The sequence below is a fragment of the Mauremys reevesii genome, linkage group 7 (assembly GCF_016161935.1).
Source record: "Mauremys reevesii isolate NIE-2019 linkage group 7, ASM1616193v1, whole genome shotgun sequence".
Lineage (NCBI taxonomy): Eukaryota > Metazoa > Chordata > Testudines > Geoemydidae > Mauremys > Mauremys reevesii.
Window position 1 is genome coordinate 90222074 of NC_052629.1, and position 16640 is coordinate 90238713.

The 16640-nt window shown below is 41.1% G+C and overlaps 1 protein-coding gene across 7 annotated transcripts in view; it reads right to left on the minus strand.

Annotated features, from left to right (window-relative positions):
- The window catches only part of IQSEC1 (IQ motif and Sec7 domain ArfGEF 1), a 679444-nt gene that overhangs the window by 26191 nt on the left and 636613 nt on the right, over positions 1-16640 (minus strand). For all 7 annotated transcript variants that reach the window (XM_039547792.1, XM_039547791.1, XM_039547793.1 and 4 more), the window contains 5 exons: positions 13332-13454; positions 12287-12453; positions 7490-7629; positions 5565-5594; positions 2884-3009 (listed from right to left, as the gene is read on the minus strand). In XM_039547792.1, coding sequence (XP_039403726.1) covers positions 2884-3009; positions 5565-5594; positions 7490-7629; positions 12287-12453; positions 13332-13454 — 586 coding nt within the window. The remainder of the gene's footprint in view (positions 1-2883; positions 3010-5564; positions 5595-7489; positions 7630-12286; positions 12454-13331; positions 13455-16640) is intronic.

The following is a 16640-nucleotide window of genomic DNA, read 5'->3' on the forward strand; positions in this document are numbered from 1 at the left end:
TAAGGGAGACAAAACACAGACTGTTTGCAGAGGATGACAATATTGCATTGATTTACACTCATGATCGCATTTGGATTTGAAGGTTATTTTTCCATTTTTGAAGGAAAGCCTGCCTTGTTCAAGCTCTGGGTAAGAGTACAAATGATAAATAATGAGCAGGCAATGCATCTTTATGTTATCACTCACAACAAAATATGGCATACAATATCCAACCAACTTAATTCTCCAGGTAAAAATCAAAATACATTCAGACTACAAAGTACTACAGGTGTTCCTGTTTTTGAAAGTAATTCAAGAAAATGCTTCCAAGCTATCACTCCTTTTATTTGTATTTTTAAAAACACTGGGTCAAGCTAAATGTATGCTGGGAAGGAAAATCAACTGTAAAACGTATTTCAACATACTCAACTTATATTCAAGGGAATAGACACGTCTGGATCATAACACATTAACTGAACACAGATCAACAGCCAAGTGTAATTATCCTTTCCTGTTTTATCTCAATAGCTAGATGAGCCTTTTTTGAAACAGGTAAACTAGAACTATCACAAATATTTTCTGCAACAATAAACTATTGTACCAAACCACTTTCTTATAACCAATAGTAGTAACGAGAAAGAATCTTCAGGTTTCAAAGAAAATCACAGAATTGTAGGACTGGAAGGAACCTCGAGAGGTCATCTAATCCAGTTCCCTGCACTCATGGCAGGACTAAGTATTATCTAGACCATTCCTGACAGGTGTTTGTCTAACCTGCTCTTAAAAATTTCCAATGATGGATATTCCACAGCCTCCCTGGGAACTTATTCCAGTGCTTAACCACCCTGACAGTTAGGAAGTTTTTCTTAACGTCCATCCTAAACTGCCCCTGCTGCAATTTATACCCATTGCTTCTTGTCCTATTCTCAGAGGTTAAGGAGAACAATTTTTCTCCCTCCTCCTTGTAACAGCCTTTTATCTACTTGATTAAATATATATTTAGGAGGATTATCAGTGATTATGCACAAGGCTACGTTTTAGTCACAGGTATTTTTTAGTAAAAGTCATGGACAGGTCATAATAATAATAATAATAATAATTAATAATAATAATTGGAGATATACCAATCTCCTAGAACTGGAAGGGACCTTGAAAGGTCATTGAGTCCAGCCCTCTGCCTTCACTAGCAGGACCAATAAACATGACCTGTCCATGACTTGTACTATATACCCCCTGACTAAATCTCGGGTGTTCTGGGGGGGCTTTGAGGGTGCTAAGGGGCACCTGGGCTACTGGCGCTGGGGGAGCTCCATGGTGCCCACTGGTGCTCATAGGGGGCTTTGGGACACTCACTGGTGCTCGTGGGGGATGCTGGGGAGGGGTGCTCCAGGGTGCCTGCTGGAGCTCAGGGGTGGGGGGCCAGCTGTGACCACCGCTGCCGGCAGGGGCCGGCCCAGGACCACTGCCTCCAGTGCTGCTGGTGGGGGGTGCCCCAGGACCGCCGCTGTTGCGGGGGGTGGAGTGGTGCGACTGGCTCCAGGGCTGCCCGAGCGGCTCTGGGGTCAGGCACACCTGCAGGCTGCAGAAGTCACAGAGGTCCCAGAAAGTCATGGAATCCGTGACTTCCGTGACAGACTCGCAGCCTTAATTATGAATAGTTGGACATAAACTCTTTCTAGACTATTGAGGATCAAGGTCATATTCATGGGCCACTAGAACACAATTTGGATTTTAAATAGTATCTCCAATTTTATCCATGACTCTTATTTTTTAAATGCATTTGAATTATAAAAATCTAGTCTCCTGTCTCATGCACTGGGTGTCCATCCTACAAATAAATCAAACAGTGCGCAATACAAAACAAAGAGTTCTCAGCCCATCTTGACTCAAAGAACTACTAACCAGCTAAAGCTAGATAATAAAAATAACCCAAAGCCGTGGCTGGTATCCCTTACCAAAGGCCTGGGGGAAAATGATAGGCTTAGATGTAATGAGGTATTAATGATATTCATGCAAGCAATACATAGCCATAAGAACATGCTTTTTTCCCCCTGTAGATTTGCTAGAACTGATTTAATTTATTATAAGGATAAACTCAATTAGTAGAACTCAATTTCTAAAATTCAACATATTTGCACAGATATACTCACTGCTCAGACAAGAACTTCCCTTTGTAAACTAAACTCTTTTGTTTCCTCCAAGGGATGTGTATGTGTGCATATGGGGAACCTATGTTGCAGATAACTGGAGGATACAAAATCCTTAGTTTACAGCTGTTTAAATCCAGATCCATAACACCGTCCCTCTTAACACATATGGCCTCTTGGGTTTTCAGTGCCCTGACTCCCATGGAAATCAATGGGAGTTCAAAGCACCAAGCTCCGTCCAGATAGTGCTCAGCTCCAAGAAGGACCAAAGGCAAGATTTTTAAAGGTATTTAGGTGCCTAAAGATGCACCTACATGCATAATTCCCACTGAAATCAATAGAAGTTAGGCACCTAGGCACTTCTGAAAGTCCTGCTAGGTGCCACCTACATCTTTGGTACCCCAATACCTTTAAAAGTCTGGCCCCCAGCCTTTAGCAAGATCTGCAAAACATTTGCATTTTAGAAAGCTGGACCTTATAAGCAAGAAAAACATCATCATGTCCCAGAAAACCTGGTTGATAGTGCTAGTAAAGCCTTCAACCATGGTGCCAAAAATATGATAAGACTATCAGGACAAAGGCTAAGCTGTCCTCCTCTAAGCAAAGATAAACAAATGAATGGCAGCAGAAATCTAGCAATGAAAATATAGTTTTCTACACACTTCTTAGTATACTTAGGAAGTCTCTCTACTTATCAGAATTTGTGTGCTAATAAAAGCTTATCTTAAAAAAATACATTGTATCTGAAAATACATACCACAAGGAGGTCATTAAATAAAAATATTTCTCGCTGGTGCAGACCAAGCTTCTGAGGTTTATTTGGGTCTGGAACTTCAAACAACCTACAGTAGCAAACAAGTCTCCGGTGGGGTAAAGAGAGAACCTATGGTATACAGAAAAGTACAATGCTGATCTCAGTTAATAAGGAGTATCTTTCTTGCCTGAATTCTTTATGATTATGCTAATACTTCTAATATCGTTAGTTCTTTAAGACCAATAGTAGACTGTTTTTCATCAAAGGATGAACAATATAACAACACAGATATATCTGCTGCAAAGTTGCAACAGATCCACAACATAATGAAATCATTAAGTCAGATATTCTGTAGGGACTTGTATCCTGCACATTGAAGCCAATGGGAGTTTTGCTACTGACTTCAATAGGAGCAAGAGCAATCCTTAGTTTATATAGCTATAAAACATTGAGTAAAATAAAGCAGAAAGTGTGATCACAAAGCAAAGTGTTTCCATTTTGCTGCACACTTTTAAATATCTAATACCAAACAACAGGGGATGCAAAATTATTTCACCTTTTATCAGATGGTGAATACACCAGGCTTTGGTGTTTTGTTTTGTTTTTTGTTTGTTTTTTAATTGTTTAATTCAATCTGTACATTTGTGACATCAAGGCAAGGTGGCATGCACATCAGGAAAAAGTAAACGCATTTTCAGTCTGACTTCTTTTCTCATGCTGATAAGAAAACTGATAATAACTTCCCGCTTTCTTCCTTGAAACATTCCTGCCTACAACATCTACAGAAAATAGTTATTCTGAACCTACTGAGACTTCATGTCTTTCAAATGCAAATAAGATTATTCTGCAATCATATTAAAAAGGGATGTTTTAAATTTATATTTTCATGTAAAAGCATAAAATATTCCTTTGCACCTAGACTTGTTTTTCTTATTTTAAATGAACTATTTTATTACATCCTCTGATTCTTTATGGGAACAGTATGGTTTATTAGGCCAAGGAAGCTGAAGAGCAGAGATTATTAGTAAGTACACACTATTCCTTTAAATCAGTGGTTCTCAAAACTTGTTCATGGCCTATATTTTAATATAGAAACTGATACATGTTATTTCATTGGGTGAAATCCTGGCCTTATTAAAATCAATGAGATTTTTGCCACTGACACCAATCGTGCCAGAATTTCACCCCCAATACCCCTGTGGCATTGTATTAATTATGGTACTTATTTTCCTGGGTTTTTTCCCAGGGGAGGACAGTTTTAAAACCTGGCTAATGCTCTACAGGAATTGGCTGGCAGAGAATGCTAGAGAAAAGGTGCTGAATCAGTTTTCCCTCGAGGTCACCCCGCCCACTTTTGGTGCTGGACAAGCTGTCATGGGCTCCCACCAGACAGGGTTTAGAGGTGGGTTATGCGAGGGCTTAGAGGTGGGTTATGCTGCTGCATTTCCCCCGTCTCCAGACAGACTTACTTCCCCTTGGGGCTGGCTGCCTGGCATCTGCCACTGCAAGATGACAGACTGTAAGGAGTAAATTGAGCCTAATTAATGTAGAGTTAACTACAGTGAGACCTACATATGGAATTTAACTGAAAGGAAAATGTATTCATTCTTAATCAACAGAAGAGTCCTCCAGAGCATTTCCATAGCCTGCAGGCATTTCTAAACAAACACCTAGGAAGTACTAATAGATACTTTATTAGACTATGAAACAAAGCTTTCCACCACTCTAACAAGGCTTCCACGTTGACTGCTCATGCAAGGACAGCAGGAGGCAAGCAGATTAAAAGCAATGCAAGTGAGAAGTAATGGGGAAGTACATTCTCTGGATCATCCTAAGGTAAAATATTAATGCAAAGGAAAATGATCATAATAAAAAAAACCATTAAGAGTCAAATTTGTAAAATGACATCTAATCTTTTGACAGAAGGTGCTACGTTATAAACACAGTACAAAGCTAAATCAGGTGATGGGGAATTTGCATTTATATTTGCTTTTCTCTGCCTTAAAATAAATTTTTTAAAACGGTTTTTACTATTATTGGCAACACTAGCCTGAGATTAAAATAAGTGGAACACTTAATAAGGAGATTCAATTTTAAGAATATAATTGAATTTGTGTCGGACTTCAATTTATATGCCTGTTGTACTCATCTACTTTTGAAAAAAGAGCTGCAAATTAATTGGCAATATCCTCCTAGGAAACAAACAACAAATACTGAAACATACAAGGAATGGTTGATAAAGTGAGAGCTAGGTGATAGGGCATGCCTTTTGGAGCAGAATCAATGCAATTTTCATTTTTTTATAGGGCACCCTAGATAGTCTGGTGATAATTTGCATTAGTAATGCACAAATAAAAAGAGAACATGCGAAAAAACAAAATCTAAAAAACTCTAGGCAATGAATTACAAACGAACTACACAAAGAATTTTTTTTAATTCTTAGCTAATCTTTATACCTTAGAGCATGAACTGACTTCTGCAGGAAGTGTTGGCATGTTTTTGCTAAGTCAACAGTGAGAAAGGTTTGCTTAAAAGATAAATCAACTGAAAGAAGCCTACATTTTGAGAAAGTCAAAAATACAGCAGAAAAATATTAGTGTTAGTAAGGGATAATCCTGAATATTAAACTGCTTCTGATTAGTGTGGTTCATAAAGCATGAATCAATATGAAAAGGAATACCTACACAACCAAGTCCATGATGCAGAGATCCAATCTACAGTAGAAAGACACATACAAGTTTGTTAAACTTCAGAGAAACACAGTACTGTATCATAGCAAGTAAATACTTCATGGTCTTACTATGAGTGAACGCCTATAAAGTAAAATAGGTGGCTATTTCCCGCATTTTCTTTCACACAGTAAAAAAAATTCTCATCAAATGCACCTGATTCTATGAAAAACCACTGCTTCCGGAAAGGCTGTTAAGTGTCCCTAACTCCATTGACTGCATGGGCTCAGCACACTGCAAGATCAAGCCCTGTGTCTGGAATGCTATGTGCCTGAACCAGACAGGAGCAGACATACATACCTTACTGTCAACGGAAAGTTTTATATGACAGTAAATATGACACCACCCCTCCCCCCCACGAAACACTTACTATAGAACAGTCAAGAAGTTTTTCCTTTCCCCCTTAAGCACATGGTGTAAGACACTATTAGCTTTTTCATATTTGGTGACACCTTCCCACAGTTCTTCCAGGGGGGTCTTCAGGTCTCCCTCATGCCCTAATTCCCCCGCACTGGAAATAGGAAACAGGATCTAATCCATATTTTTCTGTGATATGCTTTAAACCAACTGGGATAGTCTCCGGTTAGATAAATAATACTTGCACCAATCTTCAAAGTTCTTTACAAATAATTGGGCAAATCTTGAGATCCTTCCTCAGCTTCTAATCTGTCCTTACTCACCTAAAATGCCCTATGGCAGTAACAAGCTGAAACTCAAATGGGAAACAAGGATCCATTAAAAACTGCAGCACAACCTAAGGAATCAGCTGATTGAGTTATGGGAGTTAGAAGGTTTGGGTTCTACTTCCAGCTTTATCACAGATCTCCTATGTGACTTTAGGCAAGTCATTTTCAAAAGGCGCCCAGCATGAGAAACCTGGGGGCCTGACTTTCAGAAGAGTACCAGGAGCCCCATTGACTTCAGCTGCAGGTTTGGGGGGGATCCAAAAACCAAGGCACCCCAAATTAGTGGACATTTTTGAAAATGTTGACATGAATTTCTTTGCCTCAGTTGCCTCATTTCTAAAAAGGGGATTAAAAATACTTCCCTCCCACACAGGGATGTTGTGAAGAGAAATTAATTCATGATCGTGAAGCACTTCAAGATCCCTGGATAGAAATCAATGGCTAAGTACAAAGCAGTCAGAATCATACTCAGCACTTTTGTGAACTAAGTAAATATTATTATCCTGTTCCTATAGCTAAAGAACCTGAGGAAGAGGAGTTAAGTGAATTGCGAAAGCCTAGAGAGGAAGGGAGGGAGGGAGGGTCAGAACCAGCATTAGAACTCAAGAGAACCTGGTTCCCAGATTGTCTCTTAGACCATAAGATTACATCAGTCTCTGATACTGATCGCCTCTCTTTTAAACACTGGCTTGTACAGCCTGTTTTAAGAAGGAGGAAATACTGACATCACTAAAATCTTTAATTAAAAGGTAGAAAAACGTATTTCAGCTTTATAAGACATCACTTTGCAGCAACATGCTCTAGTCCTTTTGAAATATAATCACAGAAGATGATTAAAATGCAGACATTTCAGAGCCAAAGTTCAGGATTGAAACTAACAGGGAGAATATGTGGGTAAAACAGATACATTTTATCATCTTTATTTAAAAAAAATGTAATATTCATAACCTCACCATGCACAGATGTGCACTACCATCCAGGCTAGAGTGCAGAGAAATGTTCACTTGCTTAGTGAAAGTTATGAAAACAAGGCCAGGTTTGGAGCAATTTTATTACATTGACATACTTCCCATATTTTGTCATTGTCCTGTCCAATTTATATTTACCCAAAGCCTCAGGTATGAGCATCCCTTGCTCTGCAACTCTCAGTCATATGGCACAATCAGCTTAAGTTTCAGTGCAAAATTAACTTACTGGTTTCTTTCCTACAATGAGTTTTTCGACCTTTTGGACCTGGGATACATGATCCTCGTTTGTCTTCAGTTCCCGTTTGCGGATTCGCTCGTATATTCCAATCAGCATCTCTCGTGGGATATCTTCACCATCATCTACGCCTGCAGAAACCAACAGCTGTCATTACCACTTTGGCTTACAATGACCTGACTAGCAAACAGTGGCTCCTCTCCACACTTACAGCTCAATAATGTGGGCTTCTTAGCAAGAACAAGGTGAGGACACATGTACTGTTTGTTTACCTTACTGACCATAAAGAAGGTGTTGCCTTGTTTATATGGATTGATGATATACCTGTTAATCTAAGTAATTCTGTTCCATGACCTAATGTAGTCAAATAATCTTCCAGCCAACAAGTAGTTGTGGGAGTCTAAGCCCTTTTCTTATTCACTGTCATTTTGCCAATCTTACAGAAGAAGAAAACACTGTTATATATTAAAAAAATAAAGTGTTAACTTTCACCCCCTCATCACCACCATATATCCACCGATTGAAATATTTTAATTGTCAATTATACTTTTTTTAAAAAAATTACTATAGCAAAATTTGCCCACAACAAGAGTAATTCCCCAAGCAAACCTTCATAGCTACTAAGGCAGATGAAAAAAAAGCAAAAAACCAAAACCCACTGTCTTAAAGTTTAAGTGAATTTAATGCACATGAATGTTACCAGATAATGCTCTTGGACTCTAAATTCTACCTTTGTCCCCAGAACAGCATCGCATAGGGTGGAACCAGTGCAACCATTCCAATCTGCCTCACCAATGCTCCTCAGCCCTGACCTGCTCTGCAGGCAAAATGGGAGTGCAGTCTTTGTGTCCATTCAGTCCTTGGCCTCTCTGTGGAGTCTACCAGCAAGGATGCCGATCAAACAATGTGAATTGTGGTGGTGGTGGTTTTGGTGACGTGGACACTTGTCTAGCAGGAAGGGAATGAGCACCCTGAGCACCTCATTCTGCAAGCTGACCTGCCCGGGTAGGTTGACTGTTGCACCAACACACAGTCCCAGGGAGTCTGACTCATTTCACAAAAGCTGCTTAACAGTTTTCACATTCTAGTGACTTTCGGTCACTAATGACCTCAGCTGGATTTGAACTAGTGAACCAGAAGTTCTGTATCCCACACCCCAGATCAAATACTTTCCTCTCCCATTTTTAATGAAACTTTTCATTTGTCATAGCCAGCTATCTTATACAAATCAAACTAATAATACACGTTATTCTCTCTCTCACCCATCTCATTTGCTAGATATTTTACCATAATTCATAACTATTATCCAGTCTGAGATGACGTTAGACACCTATCATACAAGTGTGCTGGTTAATGATTAAAATAATTTTAGCTAATCATTTCTTGTTTTAATATTAATTTTAAGAGAATGCAGTTTACTCTAGAAGAGCATTTTACACTAGTCCACATCAGTCTTGTTATTATGCTGTTTTAATTTTTAATATTGAATAATTATTGTGAGTATTCTAACAAGTGTGACAGAATCCTGGAAGCTGCTCCTGAATTCCTAACTTTCACGGACAGAATCCAAATACACCTTTTGCACATCAAATCTGGTGAGTGATTAAAAACAGGGGACCTCAAACATTTTAACACAGGCTGGACCACATCTTAACAGGTATCTCCCCTCCCATTCATGATCACCTTCTTTCCCATTTGCAAACACATAACAGTCCCTGTGGCATAACAGTCCCTGTGGCATAACAGTCCCTGTGGCAACTACAGCAATTGCTTACATAAGTAGCCTGATGACAGTATTTAATCTTTTCTTAGCAGCTGGCAGCAACGGGGAGCTTGCACCATGCGAGCAGCTGCAAATGCTCCACAGACCACAGCTGAAGACCCATTCATTAAAAGTTAGGAACAATATAGCCTACTAGACTACTCTCTATGCAGGGGCGGCTCTAGGGATTTTGCCGCCCCAAGCACGGCAGGCAGGCTGCCTCCGTCGGTTTGCCTGCGGAGGGTCCGCTAGTCCCACGGCTTCGGTGGACCTCCCGCAGGCGTCCGCCGAAGCCGCGGGACCAGCGGATGCTCCGCAAGCACGCCTGCGGGAGGTCCACCAAAGCCGCAGGACCAGCGGACCCTCTGCAGGCAAACCGCCGGAGGCAGCCTGGCTGCCGCCCTCGCGGCGCTGGCAGAGCGCCTCCCGCAGCTTGCCGCCCCAAGCACGCACTTGGTGTGCTGGGGCCTGGAGCCGCCCCTGTCTCTATGACAAAAGTTATACCTAAAAAGCGATAGTAGGGATCCAGTAAGAGGGAGTCTCTAGAAGCACTCTAGCTCTGATAAAACAGTCAAGAACATAGCTGTTAAAGGGCTATAAAAGGTAGAAGTATTGGGCCATTTTCAACCTTATTCTTTTGTAGACTTTTAACTAAAATGACAAAACTTAATTTAATCTTGTTTATCTTGCACCCTACACTAAAATGTCTGCCAAGGATAGCATGGGGATATGGATTTACAGGGAACAAAATGGACAAATGACACTTTCATTGTCAAGATCTGAAATTCCAGAATGCATCAGTATCTGTGACTTAATCAGCCTCAAGATGAACCAACTGCATCCATAGATATGAATAATTCAGACAGTTGCCAAAGTCTGGCCAGTAGCCCCTAATGAACTCCACTGCCCTCTTCCTGCCATGCAGATAACTACTCTGTGCTATGGAGGAAAAGGTGTGTGGTTTTTTTGTTTTTGTTTTTTTTAACAGCCAGTATCTTTGTGCTTACTGCCGCATAGCTCCTGTGTCTGGTCTGCCACTGCACTGAGCCCACACTCTGCCACAATCCAATGCTACCAAGCAGAAGAAACACTATGGATTGGACTGTGCCTGACCCTTGCATGGGAGCTGAGGTTGGGGAGGGTAAGCATAAGCAGCCTTCTCTTTATTGTGCCCTTCATGCAAGGACTAGAGATAATCACAGTCCCTCCTAGTGCCCCCTGGGGCATAAACCACCTGAAAAGGTGTGGGGCGGGGAAAAGGTCAGGCACCCTAACAGAGCTGGCCACTATGGAGCTGTGGATGCTGAGCCATACACTTCCCATATACATGCTGCAGTCCTGAGTTCAACTCCACTCCTCCTGAGTTCAACTCAGGTCTGGGTAGGGGGTGCAGCGCCACACCATCTGGGCTTGTGTCTAACAGGCACAGTCTGGTTCTCCATCTGTGGCACAGAGAGCCAGTTTAGGACAGTACTGGAGTTGGACTTGCAAGCAAAAGGTGGAGGGAATTAAAACATATTTTAAAATAATGTTGCGTTTCTTTCTAACAAGCCACGCTCTGGTGAATGAGACAAGATTTTGCATTTTTTGGGAGGGAACCAGCATATAATGTGGGGAGGTATGGGATATAGATTTGGTGAACCAGGAAAGCAGAAAAGCAGGAAGATGTGGGATCTGACTGTAGGTTTCAGAGTGCCAAGGGCTGGAGGACAGATTAAGTCTCTTGACTAGAGATCACTCTCCAAGTCATGGAATGGGGATTCCACAGCCACACAGATGCAGAATTCAATGCAATTGGGTCAGTTGGATTTCAGTTCCCTTCCCACTTGACTTTTACAAGGGCTTAGAACTAACTTTTTCTAAGGGGTTTAAAGCCTCTGTTTATTTCAGAACGCCTTCAGCACAGCACACTGATTATTTTCCAGACTTTTATACATATTTATGTGTTCACAGTACAAGTTATCTACGGTAACATTTGATGGACGGGGGTCTAATAAACAAAGTTGTTAATTTCCATCTCTGAGAATGTGGAAAATCATCGTGGATATGTAGCTTCCACATTAACTCCCCTTTAATACGAGTGAGAGAGTTCTTGATTCATGGAGAACTAACTTGTCTGTCTGGCAACACAAAGAAAAGTTTATTCTGAAAGTTTCCTTTGAAATGAGGCAGTGAAAGAAACTTCATTTTAAAAATAAAAGTCAAGATTTTGGAGAATGCTGCAAAAGGTCCTACTTCTGCAATTCTGTCAGCATCGTGGACCAGTGGTCTTGGTGATGGACTGGTCAACAGAGGCAGAAACACTTAACAAAAGGTATGAGTACAGAAGTCATTAGTGGGCTTACAACGTAGTTACCCCTCCCTGTCTACACACTGTACTCCCCCTTTCACAAACACTGCCTACATCTTCCATTAAACACTACTGCTCTTTTGTACCTTATTTCACTTGTTGGACAACTTTACTATATCATAGGGTTTATTCAGCCTCATTCATGTTTGTAAAATTACAAACTTTATGAGCTGCCATCTGACCTACACAAAGGGTGCCAACATGCCAAGTTTCAATTATATCCAGGAAATTGGCACATTACAGAGATGTGAATAAAAGATAGAAGATATTTATAACATATCTCAAGGGAGCTGGGAATAAAAGACTGGATAGAAGTTTTGTACAATGATGATGGAATATGGATGATGAAGGATTACAAGCCTAATTCTGTTTTTACATTATTTTAGGGATAACATTGCTGAAGTCAATATATTCACAGCAGTGTAAAAGCAATGTAAGTAAAATCACAAGGCGGCTCTATATATTTATTCTTTGTCTTAGATCGTATCTGAAGTAGGTTGGCTTTTAGGATGGGTAGGGAAATATATACATACATATATATAAATAAACTTTTATATATAATTTCCCTAGCCATCCTAAAAGCAAACCTACTGCAGATACGATGTATCAGATATGATATAATATAATTTCCCTAAAAAATAAAAAGCTCTGCTGACAATCATTCAAATGTTCTCACCCCGTAGATTCTTAACAAAATCTTCAAGCTTCATCTTGCGTTCTGGTTTCACATTTGGGCTATACATGTCTGTGTTTAACAATATGATTGCGAAAGCTAGGATGAAGATGGTATCAGGATTTTGGAACTGTCTCACAACGCCGGGATTGCAGATACAGTATCGCTGGCTGTAAGAAACAAAGGGGGGAAGTCAGACAGAGTTAAGAAATGCTGTGTGACCAAAACCAAATCAATGAACAGTTACATTCAAGACACCAAGTTTGGTATACTTTATGCTTCATACACATTTAGTTTTCTATAGTACTTCTCTGCCCAATCACATTCTCAGAACTAACATCCTAGAATGCTAAAGGCTTAAGTTTTCCATTTTACAACCACTAAACTCATTGGCCAGGCCAGATCTTCATTTCGGGTAACTTCATTAACTTCGATATTCTGCTGACTTCAGTGGAGCTACACCGGCTTACAGCAGCTGAGGATCTGGCCAGGATTTTTACATTTATATTTTAGATGCTTTACATTTTTTCCTTCCACAATAAAGAACATTTGTGTGGGTTTTCATAAATTAATGCTCTTTGCCCCACTGTGCTAAACTGCTTAACAGAAGGTTAAAAAAAGTACATGGAGATACTGTAAAATGTAAACAAAGTCCAATGCCTCAAGGTACAGAAACCAAGCTCATAAATTACAAGACTTAATTTTCAGGGACAGATATCTGACGTTAAAAATATCGATCTATCTATCTTACCAATCAAACTGATTTTGGAGAGAATTTTTCAATTTAGAAGCACAGCTATATTATATAAATGCATAATAAAAATAATTACACTAACAATATGCATTAACAATGGCACATGAAACATCCTTATTCTATATTTAGTGTCTGAAGTAAACACCTACCGTCATTTAATTGCATTAATACTCCCTATTGTTCTCAAAGGCAGCTTAATAAAGCAGGGAATAGCCTAAATCTACCCACTTCCCTGTCTCACATGTGACAGCTGGATCATGTCAGGTGCTCTGACAACTTATTTCAGTGCCATACCTAAAAGCTTCAATGAGTCGTTCTACTTTCTGAGCTTCTCCTTGAACACGGATATGAGCCTGAAATTTCCTGAGTGCTTCATCCAGTTCCATTGCTGAGAAGTCCATCTCATCCACAACGCAGCTAGGACAAAACACATTCTCATTTGTTCTTTGCCCTTCCAACAATATATTTTATTCAAAATACATTATATAGGAAAAAAAAGCCGAGTGGCTTCAGCATTCCCCCAGTTCTAGTAAAATACAAAGCCACAAATGCATCTCAGAACACCAGTAATTGTCCATGAAAGCGTGAGAGGAGAATTGTAAGAAATTGATCAATTGGGAGTGGGCCGGAGGGGGAAAGAGTAGATGTAAACAAGCCATTATTTTTCTTTATTGCAGAGCTGCCTACGTGATGGACAATGATCAATGTAAAAAACTCCACACTGTCACGAATCACTATCAGTCTTGTGCTCTCAAATCAGCAAATTATCACCAGGCAGCTCTAATAATAATAATAAAACGATTTTATACAGATTAAAATATTGACTCAAACAGCTGCAGAAAATAGGATATCCTGTACTAAGTGGCTGTGGGTGCAAGATTTTTTTTTTTTTTTTTTTAAACAGCAGTGTAAATTTTCTGGCTTTGCATGATATTTTTATGGGACATCTCATTTTTTTTGCAATAAATCTCATCTCATCATTCACCCCATCCTTCAGTTTACTCATGCTCAGCAAGGCAAATATCTTCTTGCTTGGGATAGACAGTACTGAGAACTATTAAAATGGGATGATCACTGATCAAACTATATCACTCTAACACAGGGGTGGGCAAACTATGGCCCGAGGGCCACATCTGGCCCTCCAGACATTTTAATCCAGGCCTCGAGCTCCCGCTGGGGAGCAGGGTCTGGGGCTTGCCCCACTCCACATGTGCCGTGGCTCTGCATGGCTCTCAGAAGCAGAGGCGTGTCCCCACTGTAACTCTTATATGTACGGGCAGCCAGGGGGCTCCGCACATTGCCTCCACCCCAAGTGCTGCCCCCTAGCTCCCATTGGCCGGGAACTGCAGCCAATGGGAGCTGCAGGGGCAGCGCCTGTGGATAGGGCAGCATGCAGAGCCGCCTAGCCATGCCTCCGCATAGGAGCCAGAGGGGGGACGTGCTGCTGCTTCCAGGAGCTGCTTGAGGTAAGCACCGCCCAGAGCCTGCACCCAACCCCCTCACATGCCCCAACCCCCCCTTGCACCCTCTGAACTCCTTGGTCCCAGCCCGGAGCACCCTCCTTCACCCCCAACGCTTCATCTTCAGCCCCACCCCAGAGCCTGCACCCCCAGCTAGAGCCCCCACCCTCCCCACACCCCCCAACCTGCTGTCCCAAACTGGAGCCCCCTCCTGCACCCTGAACTCCTCATTTCTGGCCACACTCCAGAGCTCCCACCCCCAGCTGGAGCCCTCCCACACCCCAATGCCCAATTTTGTGAGCATTTATGGCCCACCATACAATTTCCATACCCAGATGTGGCCCTCGGGCCAAGAAGTTTGCCCACCCCTGCTCTAACACCTTGTTTAAAGGCTACTTTCAAGTCTGAGAGTCGTTGGTTCCTTTTCTTCTAACTTGGCTTTTAGGTTTTAATAACCAAACATGAATCACTGCAAGTTATAGTACCGTAATGCAGATGCTACCATAATAAAGTATGATCCAGGTTAAAAGGCTTGTTATTAAATGTACTGCTGTACAGTGATAGACTAGCATACACATTTCTCTTGAAGGATGAAGCACTGTGCTACCACAGTTTAATTCCAAAGCCTTTTAATCACTTCAGCCCATATGCTTTCCTTCTGTATAAAAGTGCAAGGAAAAAAACAAAAGAGCTGTGCACTCCTCCAGGTTCATCCCTATAAGGACAATGTTGATTCCACAAACACAACAGAACCACTATTGTAAACTCTAGAGGTTTGGAACATCACTGTCTCTTCAACACTGGAGAACTTTTTTTATTATTTTTAAAGGGTTGGAACAGCAAGCACCTGGACCAGCGGTGGTAGAGTCAAATAAAGTGGAAAGTGAAGATGTTAGGGGTATCTGGGTCTCCAAATATCCTTGGCCAGCAGTACAATGGAAAGCTTCCTCCATCATTCCTTCCAACATCCTCTCATCAGCAAGAGAGACAGTAGCTATGCTGCCAGCGGCTAGAGCCCATAACTGCAAGTACTAACTTCAATCAGCATTAGCTTCCTGTGATCTTTACTCCAGGTCTTCTTAAATTTTTGTGGGTTGTGTGTGTGGAGGATGACATGTGACTTAGTATGGCTTCTTCCTAGTGCCTATTCCCTGCCTGCTGTTTCTTTGCAGACTTTATGCAGAGTGGAGAAAGGTGGGTACAAAGGAACACCCCGCTCAGTTGCTTTCCCCCATCAGCGTAACACCACAACTGCCTCGGAGGTTTAGCTCCCTACTGTACTGCTGGGGAGAGCACAATGGTCTTGAAGCTTTATGAAGAATTCTGTAATGGAATTAACTGAAAGGAGGAGGTTGTAATACACAACACCATGTTTTCCACATGTCACTTGGATGCTGTGACTTTTATCTAACTATTCACTCACACTGCTAGACATTTGGTTTTTTAATACAAATCCCATTTGTTAAAAGAAAGTACATGGGCGGACAGAGAGCCAGCTCCTCAGCTGTGCTGGTATGGCATGGCAGGAGGGAGAAAGGTGTCCTTATGGCCACCACAGGGTACTCTAGCAGCCAAGGATCACTGTCATACTGCAGTGCTCTAGCCATGCCCCTTGACACCCCTCATATCCTGGCAAGAGGTATAGCATCAAGACATTATGCCAACTCTATGCCACCCAGGGAGACCCTGACATTAGGGGAATCCCCAGATAGCCAATTATGGCACACCACAAAGCAGCTGGAGAATGGCAATGAGTCTGAAATGTAGATTGTTTTCTTGGAGGTTTTCAAAATCGCATGGTGAAGATGTTTTAAAACAATTAAAGGTTCCCATGCAATATCTGTCTGTTTATGCTCATGTATGAGAACCAGGAAGTGCACCGTGATGACAAATGAAATATATAGTCACAAGCACACAAAATAAAAGCATCAATCATGGAAAGTAATTAAATGTTTAAAATTATTTTTACCACCTTAGCTGTTATGAGTATCACAGAATGGAATCATGTTTCAAGTATGATTTTTTAATACACAATATTAAGTCTGATAGCATGTCTTTATCAGAGATGGAAAAAACAGTCACCGTTTTGTTGAAGAGCAACAAAGAATGTGTGTTACCATCCCTAATAGCAGATCAGCTTGGT